Here is a 22389-nt window from a genome sequence, read left to right on the forward strand (position 1 = left end):
CAAATAAATAAAGATGTGTTTTGAATTGTCTTCCCTTTTTAAACATTTTCTCAATACAGCTAAATAAGTCATTTGTTAGGACCACCGGAAACTGTATGAGTCATATTTGATATCACAAAATACAGTTTTAGAAAGCTATCCTTCATTAAAAATAACCTGATGCAACACAGAAAAAGTATGATTATAATTTCTTAAGTCTATATAAATAAAAATGTAAATGTTCGTTTGTTCAAAATCTTAAATCTCTGAAAGTTCTTCACCGACTGCTTTGAAATTTTGACACAACGTTGCATTCGAATATGCGCGTGTTTTTATATACCTACTTTATATAGATGTCACACCTGTGACACAAACGTGCACTTTCTCTTTTCTTTCTTTTCCATTTAACCAGACTGAGCCACAGCAACACGTGGCCAGGTACAGCTAGTTTAAAATAAAATTGCCTTGCTCAGGGAACTATTAATGGAATGGGGCTCAAGCATTAAAGGTAGTCCTTAACTTATGACCATAACTGAGTCCAGAATTACCATCTTAAGTCATGTGGATCATAAGTCAAGGCATCTGCAGAAGTAATTTTCTGCTCTATTTTATGGCAGTCATTAATTGAATGCCATGATTGTTAAGTGAACCTATTCATTTGAAAGGGCGTTAAAACACTGTGAATTGCCATCATCTGATCACAGAACATCACAACCAGTCATAAGCTGACCTGCGCAACATGCTATCATATGACCATATAGAGGAAGGGCAGTGTGACCATTTTGATAGCCAGGGGTGCTTTATGAATCATAGCACCCATTCTGTGGCAGTCATAATTATGAATGGTTGTAAAATGACTGGTCATTAAGCAAGGACTACCTTTAAAGAGAAGGTGGTTAATTATTCCTGCTACATCATCAGTCCCTTAAAACATTTTTTTTAATGTGGCAGAAAATACAAGGGATTCTGAGGTTTGAAATAGTCCTTGTTAAAGGTTTAATGAAACTATTTGCTTTCTACTACTGAATAATATATTAAACAAAAACTTCTTAGCTACATTGAATACTCTTAGAAGAACTGCGTTTTCTACTATGATATTTAAATTATCTGCTATATATTCTATAGATCATTGTGAGAAGGAAGCAAGGAGCTTTTTTGCCCTAATAATTTTATCAATATAAAACATTTAATATGCACAAACTTTAACAAGTTGAAGACAAAGTCTAACTTTTTTTAGAAATAATGAAAAAAATAAAATAAATAAAAGAGCACGAGTTACTAAATCAACTGAAATTCTGGAAACTCTGATCAACCAACATCTCCAATAGCAAGTAGACACAAACAGCAATTTAGCAATAGACTGCATTTTAAATTCAGTTTTGCAAATTCCTGATTTGCCAAACTAATCCAGAAACCTCTTCCCTAACTTATTCTCCAAGTATTGATTAGCATCATGGCTCCTCTTCCTGAAAAATCACAGTATCACTTACAGAATATGATCGTCCTGAAATGTTGGAGGTTTTTATGACTTCATCAATATTTACAGTCAAGCACACTAGATCTACAATGGAAAAAAATGAAGAACTAATGAGTACTGACCTTGTCCTGACCCTTCACATGTCTAGCAGAATAACCACATTCTGATTTAGTTTATTTTGTTCTACTGTTATAACATTCAATAGTTAGAATTCTCTGGACAGTATACAGTACAAGTAAATTAAAAACATTTTAAAATACAGTAAATGATACAGATTGGACATAGTAAGATAAAACTAGCAGAAAGAAGAAAAATCAGTTAATAAAGTTATAAAGTGATGCAACACTGCCTTTGGGACTTGAGGCTAAGTGTAAAATGTGCTTATATAGCCCAGTTTACTATCTATAATTCTATGAAGAAAGTGATTGCATAAATTTCATTACAAATGCAGGTGAGAAGCACAGTAAAAGAAGATAATCTATCTTTGAACACTTTTTATACAGTAGATGAGCTTTTATATTCAGTAAGGAAGACACACATTGGAGTTTTTAAAAATAATAATTTATAGGGAACATTCTATAGAAATATTTTTCCCGCCTATTTTATAGGAATTCCATTGACACTTATTGGATGATACATCTATACTGTATATCATAATCAACACAATTCTATCTGTTTTTTATTTTTTAAATGAATATGATGGTTCCATAACCCACCATAACTTTTACCTTCAAATTCACGTGAAGGAATGGTTTTTATAACAAGGCCTGTAGATCGCAAAGAAATCATCTCATCCTGTTCACGGTTACTCAGCAAAACCTAAAAAGAAAGATGTTTTACTTTCATGATTGCATTTATGCTTTATAAAATGAAGAAGCTATTCAGCCATCCATCCAACAGACGCTTTTCCACTTATGTTGAATAGGGCCAGGCAGAGTGTTTGAAAGCAATGATTCACAAAGCATATCAGCACCAAAGGAACACTTCAAAGCATTAAAGCAGTAATGTCCTTCACCAGCTCCATCTGACTGTTTCAAAAACTGTGTCTGGCTACACATGGGAACCATGGCCACTTCGCTTCATTGGAGGTCTCAAAAGTGTTGCTTCCTCATGCACGTATACCAGCAGAAAATCAAGCAGCTATCAAAGCTTTGTAAAAAAAATGCAGTGCTTTTAATATTTTAAAAAGGTTTTGTTTGTACTAATGTGCTTTGTGAACCGTCTCTTCTGAGTGCTTTGCATAACCCTACATATCTCCTCTCAGTTCTTTATAATGTCTTAGTCTATAAGTCAAATTACTCGCTTTCTTCTTAATGTTTGTCATCTCTTTGAAGAACATTTAAATTCAGCTAACTTCTAAGTCTAATGTGAGATAAAATAATTAGGTCAACTTGCTTGTTACATACATTTGAAGCATAACTTTCAATACTGAAACTCAAGTTATTGATGTGGGTGAAATATTTTGCTGGAACTTAATTCCAATTCCTAAAAGTCTAGAGTTTCCCATTTCTACCTAGGATTTGTATAATTTCTTACCTTTTTATAGAATAATGTAAGTTCTGCACCAGGAAATTCTATTGTTGGTTTCTTCTTCGTTGGTAAATTGTCTAGTAGAGAAAGACATAGCTTTCAACCAATTATGACAGTAATAATAATTTTCCAGTTAGTTTACAGACAGACTGAATATTGAGACATCCAGTGCTCTTCTACTTGATATTTTTGTTTGTTTGTTCTGTACGGAATGGCATGTGAACTTTTACCTAAATATTGTTGAGGAGAGGAAAAAAGGCCAAGGAGTTGTGCTAATGATGTAATCAGAGGAGAAAACATTAAATAGGCTCAGTTTGTCTAAGGTTATTTTTAAATATAAATATTACAACGTGTTCATTGGGTTGGGATGAAAGGAACAGTATTTTAACATATTGGTCAGGGAAGACTGATTACAGGTTTTGAGAATAAAACTGAAAGTGCAATAGATAATAAATCTTGAAATGAAATACAGACCTCTGGAAGAGTTGAACTCTTCAAAGTTTATTCTTAACTCAGTGAGGAAAATGTCCTCAACTGGCTCCAAGGCAGCATTATTAAAAAAAATCTGAAAGATAAGAGAATCCATCCTCACTGGGTGAAATATAATCATTTTTGTTTAAACTGATAAATATTTTCATCCTTAAAGACTACTGACCTTCACGGCATAGACTTGGAAGAAAACTGGCTGTAAGCCCAGACGCACATAATATGTAATCACATCAATAATAAACAATTCAGAGAGTGTGGATTTGCTTGGTGAAGAAAGCTGCATGGGATCAAAAATGATTACATCAGTCTACACCATTTATATCTGCTATTTCTAGCACACATGCTGATAAATATAGAAGTATGATTAAGAAAAATATTATTTGACTGAATCACATACTGTAGACTCTCATCTAAAATACTAGAAAGTAAGATGTTTCTTTCTTTCTCTGTCCCCATTATTACACCAACAACAATAACTACACCTTTATGAAATATAAAAGACAGTTAATGGTAGGGCTATGACCCCAAACATAGCAGGATGATACATAGCCCTCATGTCAAGTTGGCTATTATAAGCTGAGGATTCTGATTAAGGGATGGTGATATTGCTGGTTTCCTTTGCTATTTCAAGAATGGGTCCGAAAATCTCATAGCTGTTTCTACACATGCAGAAGGAAGGGCTTTCTCTCCTACCATGGTGGCCAGCTTCGGAATTGTGTAACAGAGGGAATTAATATTGCTCTCGTACCACGGATCAGCTCTTCCAAGATAGGCAGCCAACTCACATGGCTCTCCCTGTTTTGGCAGAGAAAAGAGAAGCAAAGTTTTACTCTATACTGCATAGGACAACATCCACTTGCACAAAATCCCCTTCTACTACCGACTATAAGTCACTCACCTCAATAAGGGAAGAGATTGGTTGCTCTTCAACAAGAGGCACATAATAAAAATGTACTTTTAGCCTTTGTGTAAGAAACACCCGCCTGCTTTCTCGCTTCCTGGACATGGAGAAAAATAAGGTCTGATAAGGCTTCTTCAGTAACAACTGATCTCTCTCTCTCTTTCTCTGGAGTTCTTGGCATGCTCTGAGCTGGTAATTTGCCTGCTTGTTACCCAACTAAATAACATAATCAGTGCTAATGAGTCTGAGGTTTTTCTCCCTATTTATATACAGAAACTTGGCCTGCCAGTATTGGTGGGGCTGAAATTTGATGAAGGTGTAATTATATATGGGGAGCAAATCCCACACTCACTAGCATTGGGGATGAAATTTAGTTGGGTAATGAAATGTCTGCATGCAAACAACCAAGCTTGGACAGCACTAAGATGGCGGTGGTAGTTATATAAATAGCAAACCCCATACTCACTACCATTGATCATGTTACCTAGTCAGGTAATGAAATGTCTGCAACCAAGCTCAGAGCACCAAAGGCTTCTCAATTCAACCCTGAGCTACATTATATTATCTTCTGTCTCTCTCTCTTTGTGTGTATTCTGACTGAGAAAATATTGGAAGATTTATTAATGTGCTACAGTAATCTGACAATACTCAGGTAACTTGGCTGATTTAAAATAGCTAAACAAATATCTGAATTGGACACCATCAAGAGAGATCAAATTGACTAATCTTGGGAAGACAGGAAAAATCTTGGAAAAGGGCAAAATAATGTGTCTATTAAGTTATCAAGTGTTGAGCATTAATCAAAGGAGATTTGACTTTATCCTTTTGACAGTTATGAAGCTGGTGTATAAGAATCTATATTATTCTCTAAAAAAAGCAAATTCATTATTTCTTAATTTGTGGCTGCCTCTTTCTTGTCTCTTCCCTACATCTTTTTATAGAATAGTGGGAGGGAGGGAATCTAAGCACTCATGTTGCCAAACCTCATATGACCTACTGCTAACATAATATGACAATTGATTAACAAAAACTACATTCTATAGCATGTTAAAAGGTTTCATCCACTACAGTGAGATACTGCAATTCCATTGTAAACTTTAAGTACTAATCATTTGAGGAATATTATGTCCTTAGACTTGTTAAGATGAATGATAATGAATTGTAACGTCAACATCCAGAATTAATATTTTAGAACAAACATGGATAATGTGGCTTAATTGTTGCCACATCTCATTTTTCTTCTGCTGGAGTTGAAAGGGCATATATTCTGCTCAATAAAAGGCATCTATTTCATACAAAATGGATTTATTTATTGATTAATTTATTTGGGGTTTTTTTCTCCTGCCTTTATTATTCTGTAATTAACGCAAGGTGGTGAACTCACCAAATACTCTTCCTTCCAACTATTTTCTTCAGAACAACAGTCCTGTGAGGTGGGCTGCGCTGAGAGAGGGTGACTTGCCCAAAGTCTCCCAGCTGGTTTTTATGCCTAAGGCAACACCTAAAACACTTTATTATCATCATTTAAAGCTTGCTGGGATGACTCTTTTTAGTATGTATGTATGTATGTATGTATGTATGTATGTATGTATGTATGTATGTATGTATGTCACTAAAGTTGTAGAAAAAGCCCATTTACCACCCTTTCAGTCTAGATGTGCTAATGAAAAGAAATACACCAGTTTGAAATAAAGCAATTAAGTAATTAGGAAATAGTAATTTCCTTGTGTGAAGCGGCAAAAAGTACTGTAGTATGCTGTGGTTCAATCTATTATCATCCCGTTCACTATGCTGCCTGAATATAAAAACTTGGACTTTTAGTAGTTAACTAAGATGCTAATGGTTAATTGATGGTGAGGCCACTAGGAAAATGACATCAGGCTACAAAGCAGAATTGTTCCTGCAGATGTTTCTAGTTTGTTATATACATTCCTTGTGCAGATGCAGGAGTTCAATTTTGAAAACAAAAACAAAAACAAACAAAAAGAGATAAGCCTCTCCTATCTCATATAACATGAATTCATTCCCAACCTGGCAATGTACCGGTAGGTTTTAGTTACAGCTTATAAAAATTGACAAGCCAGGAAGAGTTGGCTAGCAGCCATAGAAAGATAGCTGGAATATTAATAACAAAAGAGAAAGGCAGTTATTGTTTGCCATCTCACTGTTTTAATTATGGTTACTGTTAAATTATACCCGAAGTGCTAGGAAATATGGTCTACATCAGGGATGGGGAACTATGGTCCTTTCCATGCTGGCTCAGGAATTCTGGGAGTTGAAGTCCCCTAGTCATAAAGGGGCCATGGTTCCCCACCTCTGGTTTACATAGTACCCTAGTTGCTACCTGGTTGTTTCCTGAGGAGAAAGTATCTGCATTATACAATACTAACCTCAAAGAGTGATAGGCCTGGGCAAGGCGTCCCAGTATCCTGTCATCACCCAGCACCAAGACCCGAGCTGTATGCAGTTTTTTCACTTTAACTATTGGTTCTATGATACTACCACCGTATTTCCGCTGCAGTTTCCCAGTTGGCTTTGCACCTTGCCCACTGCAATTACTCTGAAGCAAAGCTATGCTATCTGCATATTTCTTCTTCATGCAACCCTTTCTCTGGAGCCGAGAGTGCTCAGTCTCAGCATTGCAGGAAGTTGGCATGTCATCAGCCAGAAGGGGCAAGTCTCGCTCAATCCCACTGTCATTGGAGAGCACAGAGAAACGTGTCTGTTCACAGCAGTCGTAATCTGGCACCAGATCTTGAAATTCAAAGCCATCCAGTCCTGGACTCAGAGAATCCTGTTCACCACTCTGACTTGGTGAACGGAGAAACTGCACCAGCTCTTTCCCTAAAATGAGAAGATAGTGTGAGATCTTGAGAAAAGCCTCAGAAGCTTGTAGCCAGGACACAACGGATTCTTGTGCAAAATAAAGATTTTGTTCACATTCCTAGGCTGAAGCTTTGGTTCTTGAAGGTAACATAATTGAACATAAAGTAATGGGCATGCTGCCACGAAAAGCTTTAATGTCTTTCTCCTTGAAAAGATTAGAGCTTAAAAATGTTCTGCTGAAAAAAGAAAACCCCTGTCTTTGGGACTTATAAAACTTCAGAATGCAGCTGGATGAGTGCATTTTTAACAGGTCCCTTGTATTTAGAAATAAAAGACTGAATATATTTATTCATTAGTCAAATGTTAAGGGGAAGGGTAGCCTTACTAGCCAATTTTCTATGAGCCAAAGCACAAACTAAAATGAAGAGAAAGTGGCTTAAGACGTCTGTTTTGATCATGAAGAAAAAATAACTGTAGCAGTCACAATCTGTCTTAACCTTAATCACAGCCACAAGATTTCCCCCACACCCCAAGCCACTGAAAATCACTTCTCAGCAATTATTGCAAAAATGCTGTTTGCAGTAAACAATACATCTGAGGGACAAAGAACAGCCATGATGATTTTTTGAACAATAATGAAAATGGAGTACTAATCCTGATGAGAACTGATTTTATTTCAAATAAAAACAGCCCTTTAACATAAACCTTTTACTTGTAATTAAGCCATGTTCATGGGTTTAGAAGGTTTGTTTTTCTTTTTTCATTTTGTTCCTTTAAGAATGTGGCAGGCTTTCAAATATTTATTCAATGTGTTCATATTCAAACACAAAAAATACAGCAGAATAAAACATACTGAGTCTGACTACCCCTCACAGTCATTTCAAATATGCACTTAAGATATTTTTTAATATCTTAATCAAGGAAATAAAGCCTATATATTCATTTTCATATAATATACAGTATTTCCTGAATAGCATTCACATGGCATCCAAACCACTGTTCTAACTCATGGGGGAAATGAAATCATTCAGAAATTTATCAAAACATTCCAATTTACTTTCCTTTGTCATGCTGCACTATTCACGCTTGGAAAAGCTTTTTTTGTGCCCACAGTATTGACATGGATATGCAATCTGCCATTCATTATTTATTTTCTTCTTCTTTTCCTGTTACATAACTTATTTGTATCCAAAGTCCCAAAGGTGCTTTTTCAAAAGGAAGACGTTTTGCTTCTCATCCAAGAAGCTTCTTCAGTTCTGACTCAGAAGCTTCTTGGATGAGAAGCAAAACATCTTCAAGGGAAAACAAAGTCCAGTTGCCTTTTGAAAAAGCACCTTTGGGATAACCATGATCTGGATGACTGAGAATCTCCAAGGACATTTGCATCCACAGCTTCCTTCAAATAATAACTTTCTGATTCAGAGCTTCCTTGTTCACCTTAAGCCCTTAAGAAGCCTTCTTAAGCATTGAAGTTGCCCTGCTTCTCTGTCAGAAAAAAAAACTAATGAGATTGTGGTTATCCCTTACCCACACCCTCCACCCACAGTGTCTTATAGGCTTCCTAGCATCATCCAGCCATCGCTGAGATAATATAAAGCCATTTATCATGATCTTTATATCAACACTGTGATAGTTGGCTAAGTCTAAGTGGGGACTCTACCACAAACAGTTTTACTTTTCTGCCAGTTAGCTACAGTTCCATAACCTTTGTCAGAGTTCAGATACTTACAAAGTTGGTCTTCATCAGTCCACAGGTGGAAGCTGATTTTAGGATTGGGCAAAGGGATGTCTGAACTTTTGCCTACTGAAGACTTCTTCACCCCTGTAAAATACAAACAAATTGCTGATTATACATCATTTCAGGTTATAGTTTTGGCCAGTCAAAAAAACCTGATACTTAGAAAGAGATCAGAAAATTTGTGAAAATTAGTCTGTGAGAATGTTGGAAAGGCTGGTGTTTGCTCTGCATTGGGTTATGGAACCTCACATTGAGTTCTCTAAAATGATGCTCATGTAGAAAAATCACACAGAAAGATCTGATTAAATGTGAGATGAGTAGCTATTTTATAGGCAGCAGCATTCTTATAGAAGGAGAGTGAAATTCAGATTTGGGGATAAGAATACCTAATTAATTGTACCCAGTTATTGGCATTTTGCTGGGTGATGTCAGTTGGCATTTTGCTGCTTTAGCTTTCTTTTTCTTAAAAGAAAAATACCTAATACAGTTCTTATGGGACTGATTTTGACATTGTTGCTTTTTGCTGCCAAGGACTGTAAAGCTCCATATGAGGAACAGATTGGATATATTCATCCTGCTGCACATACTGAGAGAAATAAAGCATGTAGAAGAGGGTATATCACAAATTCCCAAACCACCTTCCCAAAAACAGCTCAGGAACCAAGACCTTCTTCTTCCAAGTTCCAGAATGCTGCACTTACTTCTCTCCGAAGAACTCAACAATGTGCTATAGATGTTCTCAAGGGCCTCAACATATCGACTATATTCCAGATTCATTTCCTCAACTGCATGTTCAGTTGCTGCCATCACTTCTTGGAAACAGTGTTCAATCTCATCTAAGGGTTTTGCCTATCAAGGATAAAGATAAGGATAAACTCCTAGAATGAAATTCATGGCTTGCAAAATGTGTTCAGCTTTATTCAATCATCAAGTGAGCAGATGTTTATATAGATCTACTGTCATAATACTCAGTTTTAAATAGAAAACTAATTTTTCACTAGGAAAGTGCAAACATGGAATACTTGATCCAACTGACATATTTCTGGAAGTGATTTGACCACTGGGATTGTTTCATTTTTTCCCAGTAATATGCTTATGAAAAAAACATTATTTTAACTAGGGTTAACAATGTAATTATATTTTGTAAGATTCTCTTTGCCTACTCCTGTTAAATAATAAACAGCTTGTTTTAATTATGGCTTGTTGAAATGCAAATCCTATCCACATTTTTTCAAAACTCATTTCCACTAATTTTAATAGAGCTTACTCCAATCAATGTTGAAATTTCATAGTTTTTATTGCCATTAAAGACAGAAGCCGATTTCAAACAAAATCTGAAGGGGACTTAAAGGGACAAATACACTGGTCCATTTTTGATGATTACATCACTGAATACAAGCATTTAGGAGATTTTAATATGCATTAATAATATAACCAATCAGTTTTCAATGCCACTAATATGTGCAATCCTAAGTGGAATTTTGTATGATCAATACTTCATAATATTACTTTTGCAATTTAGGAAGGACAATCCAATAAAAGTACTAGAAACATAAATGGTGCTTGTGAGAAGATTAAATAACAGTGGACTGGAAATTAAATATGAATTAGCAATGTGATGTAATTGCCAAAATGGCAAATGAAATTTTATGCTGCATCCATAGAAATAGTTTACCAATCATGGAAAATAATCACGTTTGCTTTAGTCAGACCCCTCCCCACTTATTGTCCATTTCTGGGCATCACACTTTAAGAAGAATTCAGAGAAATTAGAACAAGTTCAGAGAAGGATAACTGGGATGATCAAAGGACTAGAAACTAATTCCTATGGATAAAGGTAAATATGTTTAGCGTTGAAAAAAGGGACTGAGGAGCATACAATAGCATTCTTCAAATACCTGAAAGGATATCACACAGAAGATGGATAAGAAATGCTTATTTATTGTTCCACATTGTTCCATACATCATGCACAAGACACATAAGTATGGATATCTTATAAGTATGGATATAACTTAGAGAAAGTCATATTCCTAATTGAATGCTATCAAATATTTCCTAACATAAAAATCAGTTCAACAGATAAACCAATTTCCTTCTTTGGAGGTGTTTAAGCAGAGGATGGAGAATCATTTTTAAGGGCTACCTTAATTCAGATCACAGCACAGAGTAGTGAGACTCAGAGGCCACTTAAAACTCCATGATTCCAAATTAGAGGAAGATTTTAATTTGTAAAAAAAAATATTGGTTGGCTGAGGAGTTTAGGAGAGAGATTTTCCCAATTGCAAAATGAATTATTCTAATCAGGACATGTTGTATATAGGTGTATGCAGGACAGGTAAATAATGGCTCATGGGTGATGGCATCATGGAAATACCATGAGTCATGCAAATATTGTGATGCAAGTACATAATTGCTGCATTGGTGTGCTAGTATCAGATGCATGTCATTTTGCGATTATCATGGTCTGTTACTGATGAAACTGGTTCTGCCTGCCTCAAATAATCCAGAAGGTGCTGGTTTATATGCCCCACAAACACCAATGGTGTGTTTGGAGGATGACTAAAGTTATAGAGATACTAGATTCAAAATCCATATGATCTCTGGAAATGGGGACAGCACTGGACTCCTCGATTTCACCATCTGAAATATAAAGCCATATTTTATCCAAATGTGGAGGGAGGTGATAGATTAAGAAAAACTAAAGTCCTATCAAGCACAGTCTCCACTTTAAGTCAACAAGGCTTTGGAAGGTGTAATGGGTTCACCATTTCATTATTTTCCTTAACTATGTTTAGGATTGCCCTGTTATTTATCAAGGCTTGTTTAAGAAAAGTTGGGAGCATTTTTAATGTGGAAAATCCATATTTTAGCACTGTACTCAGTGATGCAAAACCTACTACATTTTATGCAATGTGATATCAAACTTTCAGGTGGATCAGTAAGCCATTCCACATCTAATTCTCTACTTTTCTCGGTCATTATAAAGTCTTACAGAAAATAGTTTCACTTTGAAATTATAAAAATGCTTATTTCACAAAATGTTTGCAGGGAAGCAGACAATCTAAACCTTTTGCAATGCAGCTCATTTTCTATTAATGTGAAGTTTAGCTTCAAAAGAAATCTAGAGTACATAGTGTATACCAGATTTGTGGCTAAATATCATCAAAGCTTCTTGGGCTAAATGTTTGCAGGAAAATAAGCACATTTCCAAGAATTGGCCTTTTATCTGTAGGATTACTGGCTTTGTTTCTATTTCCCAGTACAACTGGTTTTTTTTTAACCTTAAGAAAAAAAATGCGGTCTTTTCTATGTATTCCAATACATTTCTTTTTCTTTAAAAGGCAGAAAGCCTCCAGAAGTGTTAGACTTCAATTTCTACAGTTCGCAGCCTATTGAATATTATGTGAGGTGATGTCCAAGAAGGTAAGGGAATTCTGTGTTTTTCTTGGGCAACCTTGAACAGTACACATGTATATAAGATCTATCTATCTATGAACTGAAAAGCCAATCTTGATGCAGCACTTTGAGAAAGAAGGAAGTTAAAAATCTCCATCTATACTATTTAGAGTGAAACTATTACTTTAAGGAGTTTTAGTTACTTCATTCATTCAATCATTAATCTGCAAAACCAAAACTTTCTTGTTTCTTCACAATACCTGAAATACTTCGTGCAAGTTCCTCATATCACAATGTTCCTTTAGGCCTGTTTGGAAGGCATGCGCTATTACATAGATCATGCAGGACCTGGCACACTGGAACATTTGAGCAGCCTTGATTTCATCAACTAGTGCTTGGCACACAGCCCCAGAGAGCAAATCTGGATCAACAAACATGAAAATCCTAAGGAAATGAAGAGTTAATATATATTACATAAGCAGAATTTATTAGTTACAGATATGAAAGTAAATCCAAGGGTCTGCATGGGAAACTAAAGGCCTCTGTAAACAATCAATTCCATGCTTAAATCCACAATATTCCAGGTTCAGTAATGTTAATGTCCCTTCAGTATTAATGGTTTCATCTTGGTATACACACTTGATCTTTGTGATCTAGCAATTTATTTTCATGTGGACGTTTTATCACAAATTATAAATCTATTTACAATTTTACAAAGTTTAACTAATAGAAATCAAAGTAAAGGTATATTAAAGAGTCAGAGTGATGTTCTTCTGCAACAGATATGTAACATCACACACATACAAAGCATACTTAAAAACCTGGGTATAAACAACTTGGAAAACTTCTTTCAACCTGATGACCATAAAGCACCAATCATTTTCATATACTTTTGAGTTTACTGCCCCATCAAATGATACAAAGTCCTAATTTTAGGATAGATTTAGGCACAAAAGAGACATGGGAAGTGGAATACTTACTTATCCTGATAAGGGAATGAGTCATTTTTGAGACCTTGTTCTGCAGAGACTTTCCTTTGGTATAATATCCCTAGTGGGTAAGCACATACACAGCAATCAAAATGCAAATGTCCATGGTCTGATTTTGATTCTACTAATAAACAATTGGATAAGGGAATAAAGCTCAAAACTGCCACCATGAGCTACTGGACAGTTTGAACAGTAAATAATCTCAAAGCGGTCTTAATGAAAGTGTGAAATATGCTTACAGATAAGCCTTTTATTGTGTAATCTTCCTGCATTATTCATGAAGCATTCCTGGGGAGAGGTCCATGCATCATTGCATATTTAAAGGATAGTTCATCGTAATTGTCCCATATTTTCTGATCCCTTTTCCTTTGATGCTAATTGTATGTATTTATTAATAAATAGCCATTAAATCATAACAAATACAACAAACTAAATTAAATAAAGCTTGCCTACCTGGTATTGCGCGTTCTAGTTTCAGTTGGCAAGCATAATCCAAACCAATAGTGCAGAAAGGCTTGGGTAAAGTAAGCAACTTCTTGAAGAAATCATAGACCCTCTCATATAGGTCATCAGATAAGCAAGGCACCTGGAAAAAAAAACCCACAGTAAATGTCCAAGCAGAAGTTTCTTCATTTGAAACACATTTAATTCTCAGAGGTGTAAGAATTTCTGCTGCAGGTACTATGTTAAACATGAGTAGAAAGCAGATTGTAGGATTATGATAGGGTTATAGAATTCCCATTTATAAGTAGTCTACATTACTGATAATAATAATAGTAAAGTTGGAAGGGACCTTGGAGGTCATCTAGTCCAACCCCCTGCTCAGGCAGGAAACCCTATACCATTTTGGACAAATGGCTGTCCAGTCTCTTCTTGAAAACTTCCAGTGTTGGAGCATTCACCGCTTCTGGAGGCAGGTTATTCCACTGGTTAATTGTTCTAACTGCCAGGAAGTTTCTCCTTAGTTCTAGGTTGCTTCTCTCCTTGATTAGTTTCCATCCATTGCTTCTTGTCCTGCCTTCAGGCGCTTTGGAAAATAGCTTGACTCCCTCTTCTTTGTGGCAGCCCCTGAGATATTGGAACACTGCTATCATGTCCCCCCTCGTCCTTCTTTTCATTAAACTAGACATACCCAATTCCAGCAGCCGTTCCTTATATGCTTTGGCTTCCAGTCCCCTAATCATCTTTGTTGCTCTTCTCTATACTCTTTCTAGAGTCCCAACATCTTTTTTACATCGCGGTGACCAAAACTGGATGCAGTATTCCAAGTGTGGCCTTACCAAGGCACTGTAAAGTGGTATTAACACTTCACGTGATCTTGATTCTATCCCTCTGTTAATGCAGCCTAGCACTGTGTTGGCCTTTTTGGCAGCTGCAGCACACTGCTGGCTCATATTTAGGTGATTGTCCACTAGGACTCCGAGGTCCCTCTCACAGTTACTACTATTGAGCAAGGTACCCCCTATACTATACCCGTGCATTTGGTTTTTTCTTGCCTAAATGTAGAACCTTGCTTTTTTCACCATTGAATTTCATTTTGTTAGATAGTGCCCAGTGTTCAAGTCTATCCAGATCCTTCTGTATCTTAAGCCTGTCTTCTGGAGTGTTGGCTATTCCTGCCAGCTTGGTGTCGTCTGCAAATTTGATGAGTTCCCCATCTATCCCCTCGTCCAAATCGTTGATGAAGAGGTTGAAGAGCACTGGGCCCAGAACAGAGCCCTGGGGCACCCCACTACACACTTCCCTCCATGTAGATGCGGTTCCATTGAGGACCACACGCTGAGTACGGCCAGTCAGCCAGCTACGGATCCATCTGGTGGTGATGCTGTCTACCCCACATTTTTCTATCTTATCGAGTAGTAGGTTGTGATCTACTTTATTGAATGCCTTACTGAAGCCCAAATAAATTATATCCACAGCATTCCTCTGATCCACTAATTTTGTCACTTGGTCAAAGAATGCAATAAGATTTGTCTGGCATGATCTATTTTTGACAAACCCATGTTGGCTTTTAGTAATGACTTCGTTTGATAATCTAAACACAATCACAAAATCACAACATTTTCTTTTCCCATTGATATAATGAATAATGTAGTGCACAGTAGGGGCCAGCATGGCCATTCATAAATATACTGCATCCTATTATCTGTATCTGTCAAGGCAAGCTGATTATGAAAGTGTTCATGGCATCTTTACAAAGCTCTGCTTCCTGTCCTAAGATCAGAGTCCCTGCATTCTTAATCTGTGTGTATGCACACAAATGTGCCTTCGAATCAGTGTTGACTCCTGGAGACTGCCTGGACAAGTTCCTGCAGTCTGCTTGGCAAGGTTTTTTTGAGGGTGGTTTGCCATTGCCTCCTTCCTAGGGCTGACAGTGAGTGCCCTAAAGTCACCGACCCTTCAGAAAGAGCACATTTAATTCTCATGGGTGTAAGAATTTGTGCTGCACAGGACTAGAAATCACAGTCACCCAGTTTCTAGCCGGATGCCTTAACCACCACACCAGACTAAGAGCTCTTTTTATTAATGAGCATAGCATATACATAGCGATACAGCAAACTAATCTTTATAAGTTCCTCCCTTTGAAATGGATATGGAGTCCCAGTGTCAAAATTAATGCCTGATATCAGCGCATTCTGACCTATTAATCCCAGTGCTGAAGAAATAAGGTTCTTACTTTGATCAGAGTATACATCAGTGTGTGAAGCAGGGGGATGATGTGCTTCTGATGGTTACATCTTTCTGCCTGGAAAAAGCAGACAGTTACGTTAAATATATTCTAAATATTGAATTATTTCCTAAAGAAGAGAGGCAATGTTTCCCAAAATAAAATCACAGAAGAGAGGAAGGCAGCCAGCCAGAGCACTGCAGCTGCAATGCCTCTGAAAGAATGCATAACTATAACTGTAAGAAAATATGAGACCTCCTTGTGCTCTGCTGTTTAATAACTGGTCTCTTCCTTATTCTGATACATTCTGATAAAAGGGGGTGAAGGATTGAAACCTACAGGAATGTGTAGTTTAAAGGGAAGTTTGAAGGAGCTAGGCATATATCACATAACCAAAGGAGAATAAGCTAAGTTGAATAGTATTTGAGAAAACTGGTCCTAAAAAACGACAAAAGTTTTTTTAATCATAAAACATATGGAAGGATTTATTGTAAACAGATTTTTTTTTAAAAAAATGATACTATGCCAAAGACAGAGTTGCTCTTAATGTATTATTTTTTTCCCACTGACACAATTCCACAATTAAATTTTGAATTTTTACAAAAACACTGAAGATTTGCTTTCAGTGGAAACTGTGAGATGAATGTATATTCAAATGAGCCTGCCAGAATTGTGGGAAAAGAATACTGATAATTATCTGTCTCTAACCAAACTCAAGATTCTTTACTCTCAAGATTAAGGGCTAGGAATGAAAAGGAGCAAAAGCAGATAGAAAAGACAAATTAAGGAACATTGGTCTCCGGTCAACTCTGCAGAGATGATGGGAGGTGTGATAAACTGAGATAAAGCAATCAGAAAGGAAATAGACCTGCAAATTAGATGTTGATGCTATGAATTCTTGACCTCGAAAGAGTGCAAAATTGCTTTTACACTGGGATTTGGTAAGCAGCATGTCTTGTTTTGCTACTTTCAAGAAAGATTCTAGAGCAATGCAGACATCCTTTTTTTTTTTTTTTAAGCCAAGGGCTACTTAAAAAAAAAAACTTTTAGGAACTTTGCACACACAAAGAGGTAGGACGAAAATGATTGTCTCCTTAATTTGTAATTGTGAGATTTTGAAAAGTAAGATAAATTTGCTTAGACTGATTTAGGTTAGACCCTTTTGTTATTTCTTTTTAGAATAATGGATCAAAAAACATTCTGTGGGCTGAATTTTCACAATTTGTAACTGAATTTCAGCAGTACAATTTTAGGGGAGTGGCTGCATGTGTTCCCAGTTCAAGAGTTGTTCACTCCTGTTCTAGCTGACAATAAGTAGCACTGATGATGTTACCTAGTTCGGTAATGAAATGTCTGCATAAGAAAACCACCAAGCTCAGAGAGCACCAAGGACCCCAGAGAAGCTATCCCTATGTGTCAGCTGCAAGAGAAGACAGCATTGCTAAGATCTCTCTGAGGCTATGATGCCGAAGGTCCCTGACAGAAAGCCAATTTCATTCTTTCTAAATGCAGAAGAGTAAGGACTGACCATAAAACATAGTTTTATATTCATGATCAAGTCTGTCTGGGCTACCAAGACTACCCCCAAACCTAAATTAAGGTCACTTGCCTATTAACTGGATTGTTTACATTCCACTTTTTCTTCAGGAGATCAAGGCATCTTACGTGGGAATCTCAATTTATTTTATTTCAAAAAAAAAAAACCACAACCAGCTGCTAAGGCAGGTTGGATAACAAGAGAGCAACTGAGTAACAAAAGTCACCCACTGAGTTTCCATGGCTGAAGGTGAACTTGACCTAAGTCTCCATGATCCTAATCCAACACATTTACTATTATATCACAGTAGTTCTCATTCTTACTCTTTCAAGTTCTTTCACCAAAATTTTAATCCAGAGGATTCCATTTTGGGGATTCCGGTCCATTTTCTTGTGCAAGGTCCATCTCAGCATCCCTGCGAGATCAAAATCAAAGTATCTATTAACGTTTCATTTATTAATCCAAGGATACAGTATATAAAAGAATGGAATTCATAGAAGAGGGAAGGCTGGATTGTAATATGTTCAGGAAAAGCTGTCCATTCAGGATGTAGGTGTCTTTCAATATGTTTTACAGGTAAGGGCTCATCCATGTGATCATTAACTTTAAGTACAATTAAACATATTAATAATTCTTTCCAGTCCTTAAAACTGGGGTGTTCATTTCCACCTAGAATACGAATTTGCTTCCAAGATGTTTTTAAAAAGCTGTAGTACTGCATGAAAAAAAAATCTGAACAAAAACACTTACATTGCCTTTTGTCTATAAAGATTCTCAGTCTTGCAATCATGATTGTCCCAACGATGCTTTTCAAAAGGCAACTAGAGTTTCTTTATTTTTTCCTTTAAAATGTTTTGCTTCTCATCTAAGAATTGAAGAACTGAAGAAGCTTCTTGGATGAGAAGTGAAACTTTTAAAAAAAACAAGAAAATCCAGATGCCTTTTGAAAAGCACCTTTGAGACATTACATTGCCTTCATTTAACTTCAGTATTTCAAGTTAACCAATACAGCATTTGTAATGCTATAGAACAGCAATAACCCTGTCATACAAATGGCCAGATTGCAGTCTAAAAAAAGCTAAGAGAAATGGATATTGACACTGGTTGGGAGTCCACCGTGATCTGTCATTAATATTTTGTTGCAGTTATCTTCACACAACACAACTAATCCAGGCAAATATATCACCATTGTGAACTGATGACCAAAGATGAAGAGTGGCTATCTTCATAGAAAGTAGTAAGATTGTCATTTTTTGCTTTTTTAACTTTCCTCTGAAAAACCTGGGAAGAAATTCCTCAAGAGCCAATTGTAATCAGAAGCACAGTGGACAGAAACTTAACTATTTTTGTGTCTTTTTTCTCCCCCATTTGACTATGAAATGAAAATAACAGAGAGAATTACTTCCCAAAGAAGCCCTGATATTGCTCTAGAGTCTACACTTTCATTTCTGGGTGGGTGATAAGAAGAGTGGGTTAACTCTATGTTAACCATCTGTTCTCTATTCATAGGATACAGCTTACCAGAGAAAGTCAATTTGTCCCCAGACAACTCCAGAGCTATTTTAGGTTGAAAGTTTATTCATGACATGCTTGTAATCCACTTAAGCATGTTGTGTGAACCTACCCTATGTGGGTTAATTATTCCTAGCATACATTAAGCCAAACCAACTGGGAATCCACTGGATTTGATCAATGCTCTACCCAGCCATTTGGCAGTTCTCTTTTCTTTAGGCAAAGCTCTGCTATCTCTCTGCCTGAAATATCTCAACTAGAGATGACAGATGGAAATTTCATCTTTACAAAGCATGTTCTTTGACAAGGAGCAATTGCTTTTTTTCTGTAGTTTTACTGGTAATGAAGAATTTAATGGGCAGAGATCTGTCTTCTAGGATCAGATCAATTACTTCATCTTTGAGCAAGAATCTCACTAAGTAAGGTATCCAAAAACAAATTCCAAGTGAATGACATCCTAGCATGGAGAGTCAAGCTTTCTTTGCTCCAGCTTATGTAGACAGAATGTGTAGGAGATGATCAAGCTGAGCCTGAGGGAGGGGTCAAATGCGTCTTCAGTCTTGAGTTCCTTTACGCCCACAAGAAATCTAAGTCCAGCCGATCTTGAATCCCATTGCTCTTATCTACCACTAATTTACCTTATTGGTTAATAAATTAGCAACAGACCTTTATATTCATTTGAACTGCCTGGATTTCCTGATTTCCCGTGCTTGACAGAATGGAAGTGTAAGCACACAGCAACCAATCTCTTGGAAGGCTGGCAATCTGGAGTGATCTTACCTCTCTCACTCTGGAAGGCTGGATGATGGCCATCAAGTTCCCGAAGAAGGGCATGCACACTTCGGAGAAAGTCTGACTCAACCTCTTGAAGCAGAAGAGATAATCAACATGCGGTTCAGTGATTTCTAATTTTTTAGTTTCATACAAACTTACATAAGTTTACATATACATAACCCCTATCAACAAAGGCAAAATCCTGGTAATATATCAGCAGTATTGTTAGCTCCTATCTGAGATATGTACATTAAGCTAAGCAGTACCATAGTTATGACTAATAAATCAATATTGTGGAACATGGATAAAATCAAAATATTCTCAGCAGTATTTTCCACTTTCTTTCCTGGGCACTATTTACAAATAAAACTTCAAGGGTACCATGTGTAAACAATTCAATTTATTTAAAAAAAATGATATTTTTTATTTAAACAACCCATCAGCCATGAACTATCAATAGGTTTATACGTATTACGTATTGTAAAAAGAGGACAGAATACAAAGAGGATAGAAAATTGCAACAATGTTCATTTTTATAGTAAGTGAGCTTAATCAAGCCTATAATAGTTTTCTAATGCAGTCTTTAAGTATAAATAATGCTTAATTTCAAGGCACCCTAAGACTCTTTGGGTGCTCCTTGTGTTTAAGCATAGCTAGCTGTTGTGACGGAATCGGCAACTGAGGTTGGGAGTGGAACTATAGCCTGGCTAGCTTGGAATCTGTGCAAGGGAGGAAGCAGCAGAGACCTAACACACACCCACAAAGGCCTGAAGGGCTTGAGAGTGCTGTTAGCCTGGTGAGATTTTTGTAAATAGGCGAATAGCAGTAAATAAATTTATCTGATCAGCTGACAACGTTGTTCCTTGTGTTTGACACTCTCCTGTGTTTTCTTTTTTTCTTTTTCCCCCAACAGGGAAGGATAGCAAAAGAAAACTGGAACCATTTCACTTTTCCTAATTAGAATGTCATGCTCTAATACCAAGCACAGACCTGGGTTTTCCATATCTGGACAGTGTTTAAAGGAGTTGATTGCAAGCTTAATTGTAGCCACGCTTTTTGGAGAGCTAGGTGAACGGAGGTCTCAGTTTCACTCAGCATGGCCTCAGTTCCTGTGCTGCTTCTGCAAAATAAGATGATGGTGTAAGGCAGAGGTTGTGGACTGCTGCGTGGAAGAGCAAAGGATGAAATGGTTTGCCTCCCACAGCAGCTCAGTGTTCAGAATTACATCCATACTCACACAAGTGCATGAAATGAGATTTTCTTTCCCTCCTGCTGCTACAGCCCCCCACCCCACCCCACCCAAACTCCTCAGCACTGTAATCCTCCAGAGCTCTTTTTACAAACATATTGGAGGCTGCAGTGAGAATTCAGTCCGTCAGTGTTGTCCATTCCTTTGTTGAAAAAGTTACGAACCACAATTGAGCTCAAAATCTATGTTGCTAAGGGAAACATTTGTTAAGTGAGTTTGCCCCATTTTATGATGTTTCTTGCCACAGTTGTTAAGTGAATCGTTTGCATTTGTTAAGTTAGTAACACGATTGTTAAGTTAGTAACACGATTGTTAAGTTAAGTTTGCATTTGTTAAGTTAGTAACACGATTGCAAAAGCTGATCAAATGATCCTGGGACACTGCAACCGTCATAAATATGAACCACTTGCCAGGCATCTGGATTTTGATCATGTGACCATGGGGATGCTGCAACAGTTGTAAGTATGAAAAATGGTCATAAGTCATTTATTTTAGTGCTGTTGTACCTTTGACCTGTCATTAAATAAACTGTTGTAAGTCGAGGACTACCTGTGCACTTTTTTTGGCTAGTGTTCTCAGGCCTAAAACAGCCTTCCTGGTCTGCCACCCTCTACATGAGCTGAACTACAATCCTTTTAGTAGCTTTATCATATGACTATAGTAGGAATTTGGAGTCAATATAGCTGGACTGCATCAGATTAGAGGAAGGCTGTCTTAGAATGTGCGACATTCCACAACAACACTAAATATTGTGAGGCCAGCTGTAGCATAAACCATTGCTATTCAGGATGCTGACAGGCAGAACAGAGTTAGCTAAGATGATGAACAGACTGTTACCTATGGGATACTTGTCCTGTAATTGTAAATACACTGCTATAGATCCATCCTAGCTTCCAAGCATGTTGAAAGGGCTTCCAAAGTAAACATAGGAAATGATATTGTGAAGGTCTGGCAGTAGAAAATACAGCATGGTTAGAGTTTGAATACAATACTCTGAGACTGCCATAGATCAAGAAGGTCTCACTTACCTTAGTATGCTATACAGAGCATAAGGAAACTCATGACAGCCAAACAACAATAAGCTAATCATTTATATTACGGGATCTATATACCCAGCCAGATCTCTAAAATAGGCCATTTAAACCTGCCAATTTCCATCCATGTAAAAACATACCTAAGATAGACTTGCTTTACCTGCCTCACCAGTGTTGATAATACCTGCAAATATTTGAAAGGATTAGAAAATGGAATGTATTGTCTCTTCCCTCTTGCCCTGAAACTACAGATCTCTTAACACGTTTGAAGCCAGTAAAGTCAAGTCAG

At 36.8% G+C, this 22389-nt stretch overlaps 1 protein-coding gene across 1 annotated transcript in view; it reads right to left on the reverse strand.

The window, feature by feature from the left end:
- The window catches only part of PIK3R6 (phosphoinositide-3-kinase regulatory subunit 6), a 24187-nt gene extending 3261 nt beyond the window's left edge, over positions 1–20926 (reverse strand). Inside the window, exons 1-17 of the mRNA XM_015815198.1 lie at positions 20808–20926; positions 19824–19907; positions 17855–17946; positions 16004–16072; positions 13780–13912; positions 13318–13387; positions 12598–12781; positions 9642–9789; positions 8932–9024; positions 6767–7220; positions 4374–4473; positions 4169–4270; positions 3642–3752; positions 3461–3551; positions 2993–3063; positions 2185–2275; positions 1470–1540 (exon numbers count right to left, since the gene is read on the reverse strand). Coding sequence (XP_015670684.1) covers positions 1470–1540; positions 2185–2275; positions 2993–3063; positions 3461–3551; positions 3642–3752; positions 4169–4270; positions 4374–4473; positions 6767–7220; positions 8932–9024; positions 9642–9789; positions 12598–12781; positions 13318–13387; positions 13780–13912; positions 16004–16072; positions 17855–17946; positions 19824–19907; positions 20808–20820 — 1977 coding nt within the window. The 5' untranslated portion in view covers positions 20821–20926. The remainder of the gene's footprint in view (positions 1–1469; positions 1541–2184; positions 2276–2992; positions 3064–3460; positions 3552–3641; positions 3753–4168; positions 4271–4373; positions 4474–6766; positions 7221–8931; positions 9025–9641; positions 9790–12597; positions 12782–13317; positions 13388–13779; positions 13913–16003; positions 16073–17854; positions 17947–19823; positions 19908–20807) is intronic.
- Between the last annotated feature and the right edge of the window lie 1463 nt (positions 20927–22389).

Source organism: Protobothrops mucrosquamatus, unplaced genomic scaffold, assembly GCF_001527695.2.
Source record: "Protobothrops mucrosquamatus isolate PMUCROS unplaced genomic scaffold, P.Mucros_1.0 scaffold325, whole genome shotgun sequence".
In the NCBI taxonomy this organism is placed as follows: Eukaryota; Metazoa; Chordata; class Lepidosauria; order Squamata; family Viperidae; genus Protobothrops; species Protobothrops mucrosquamatus.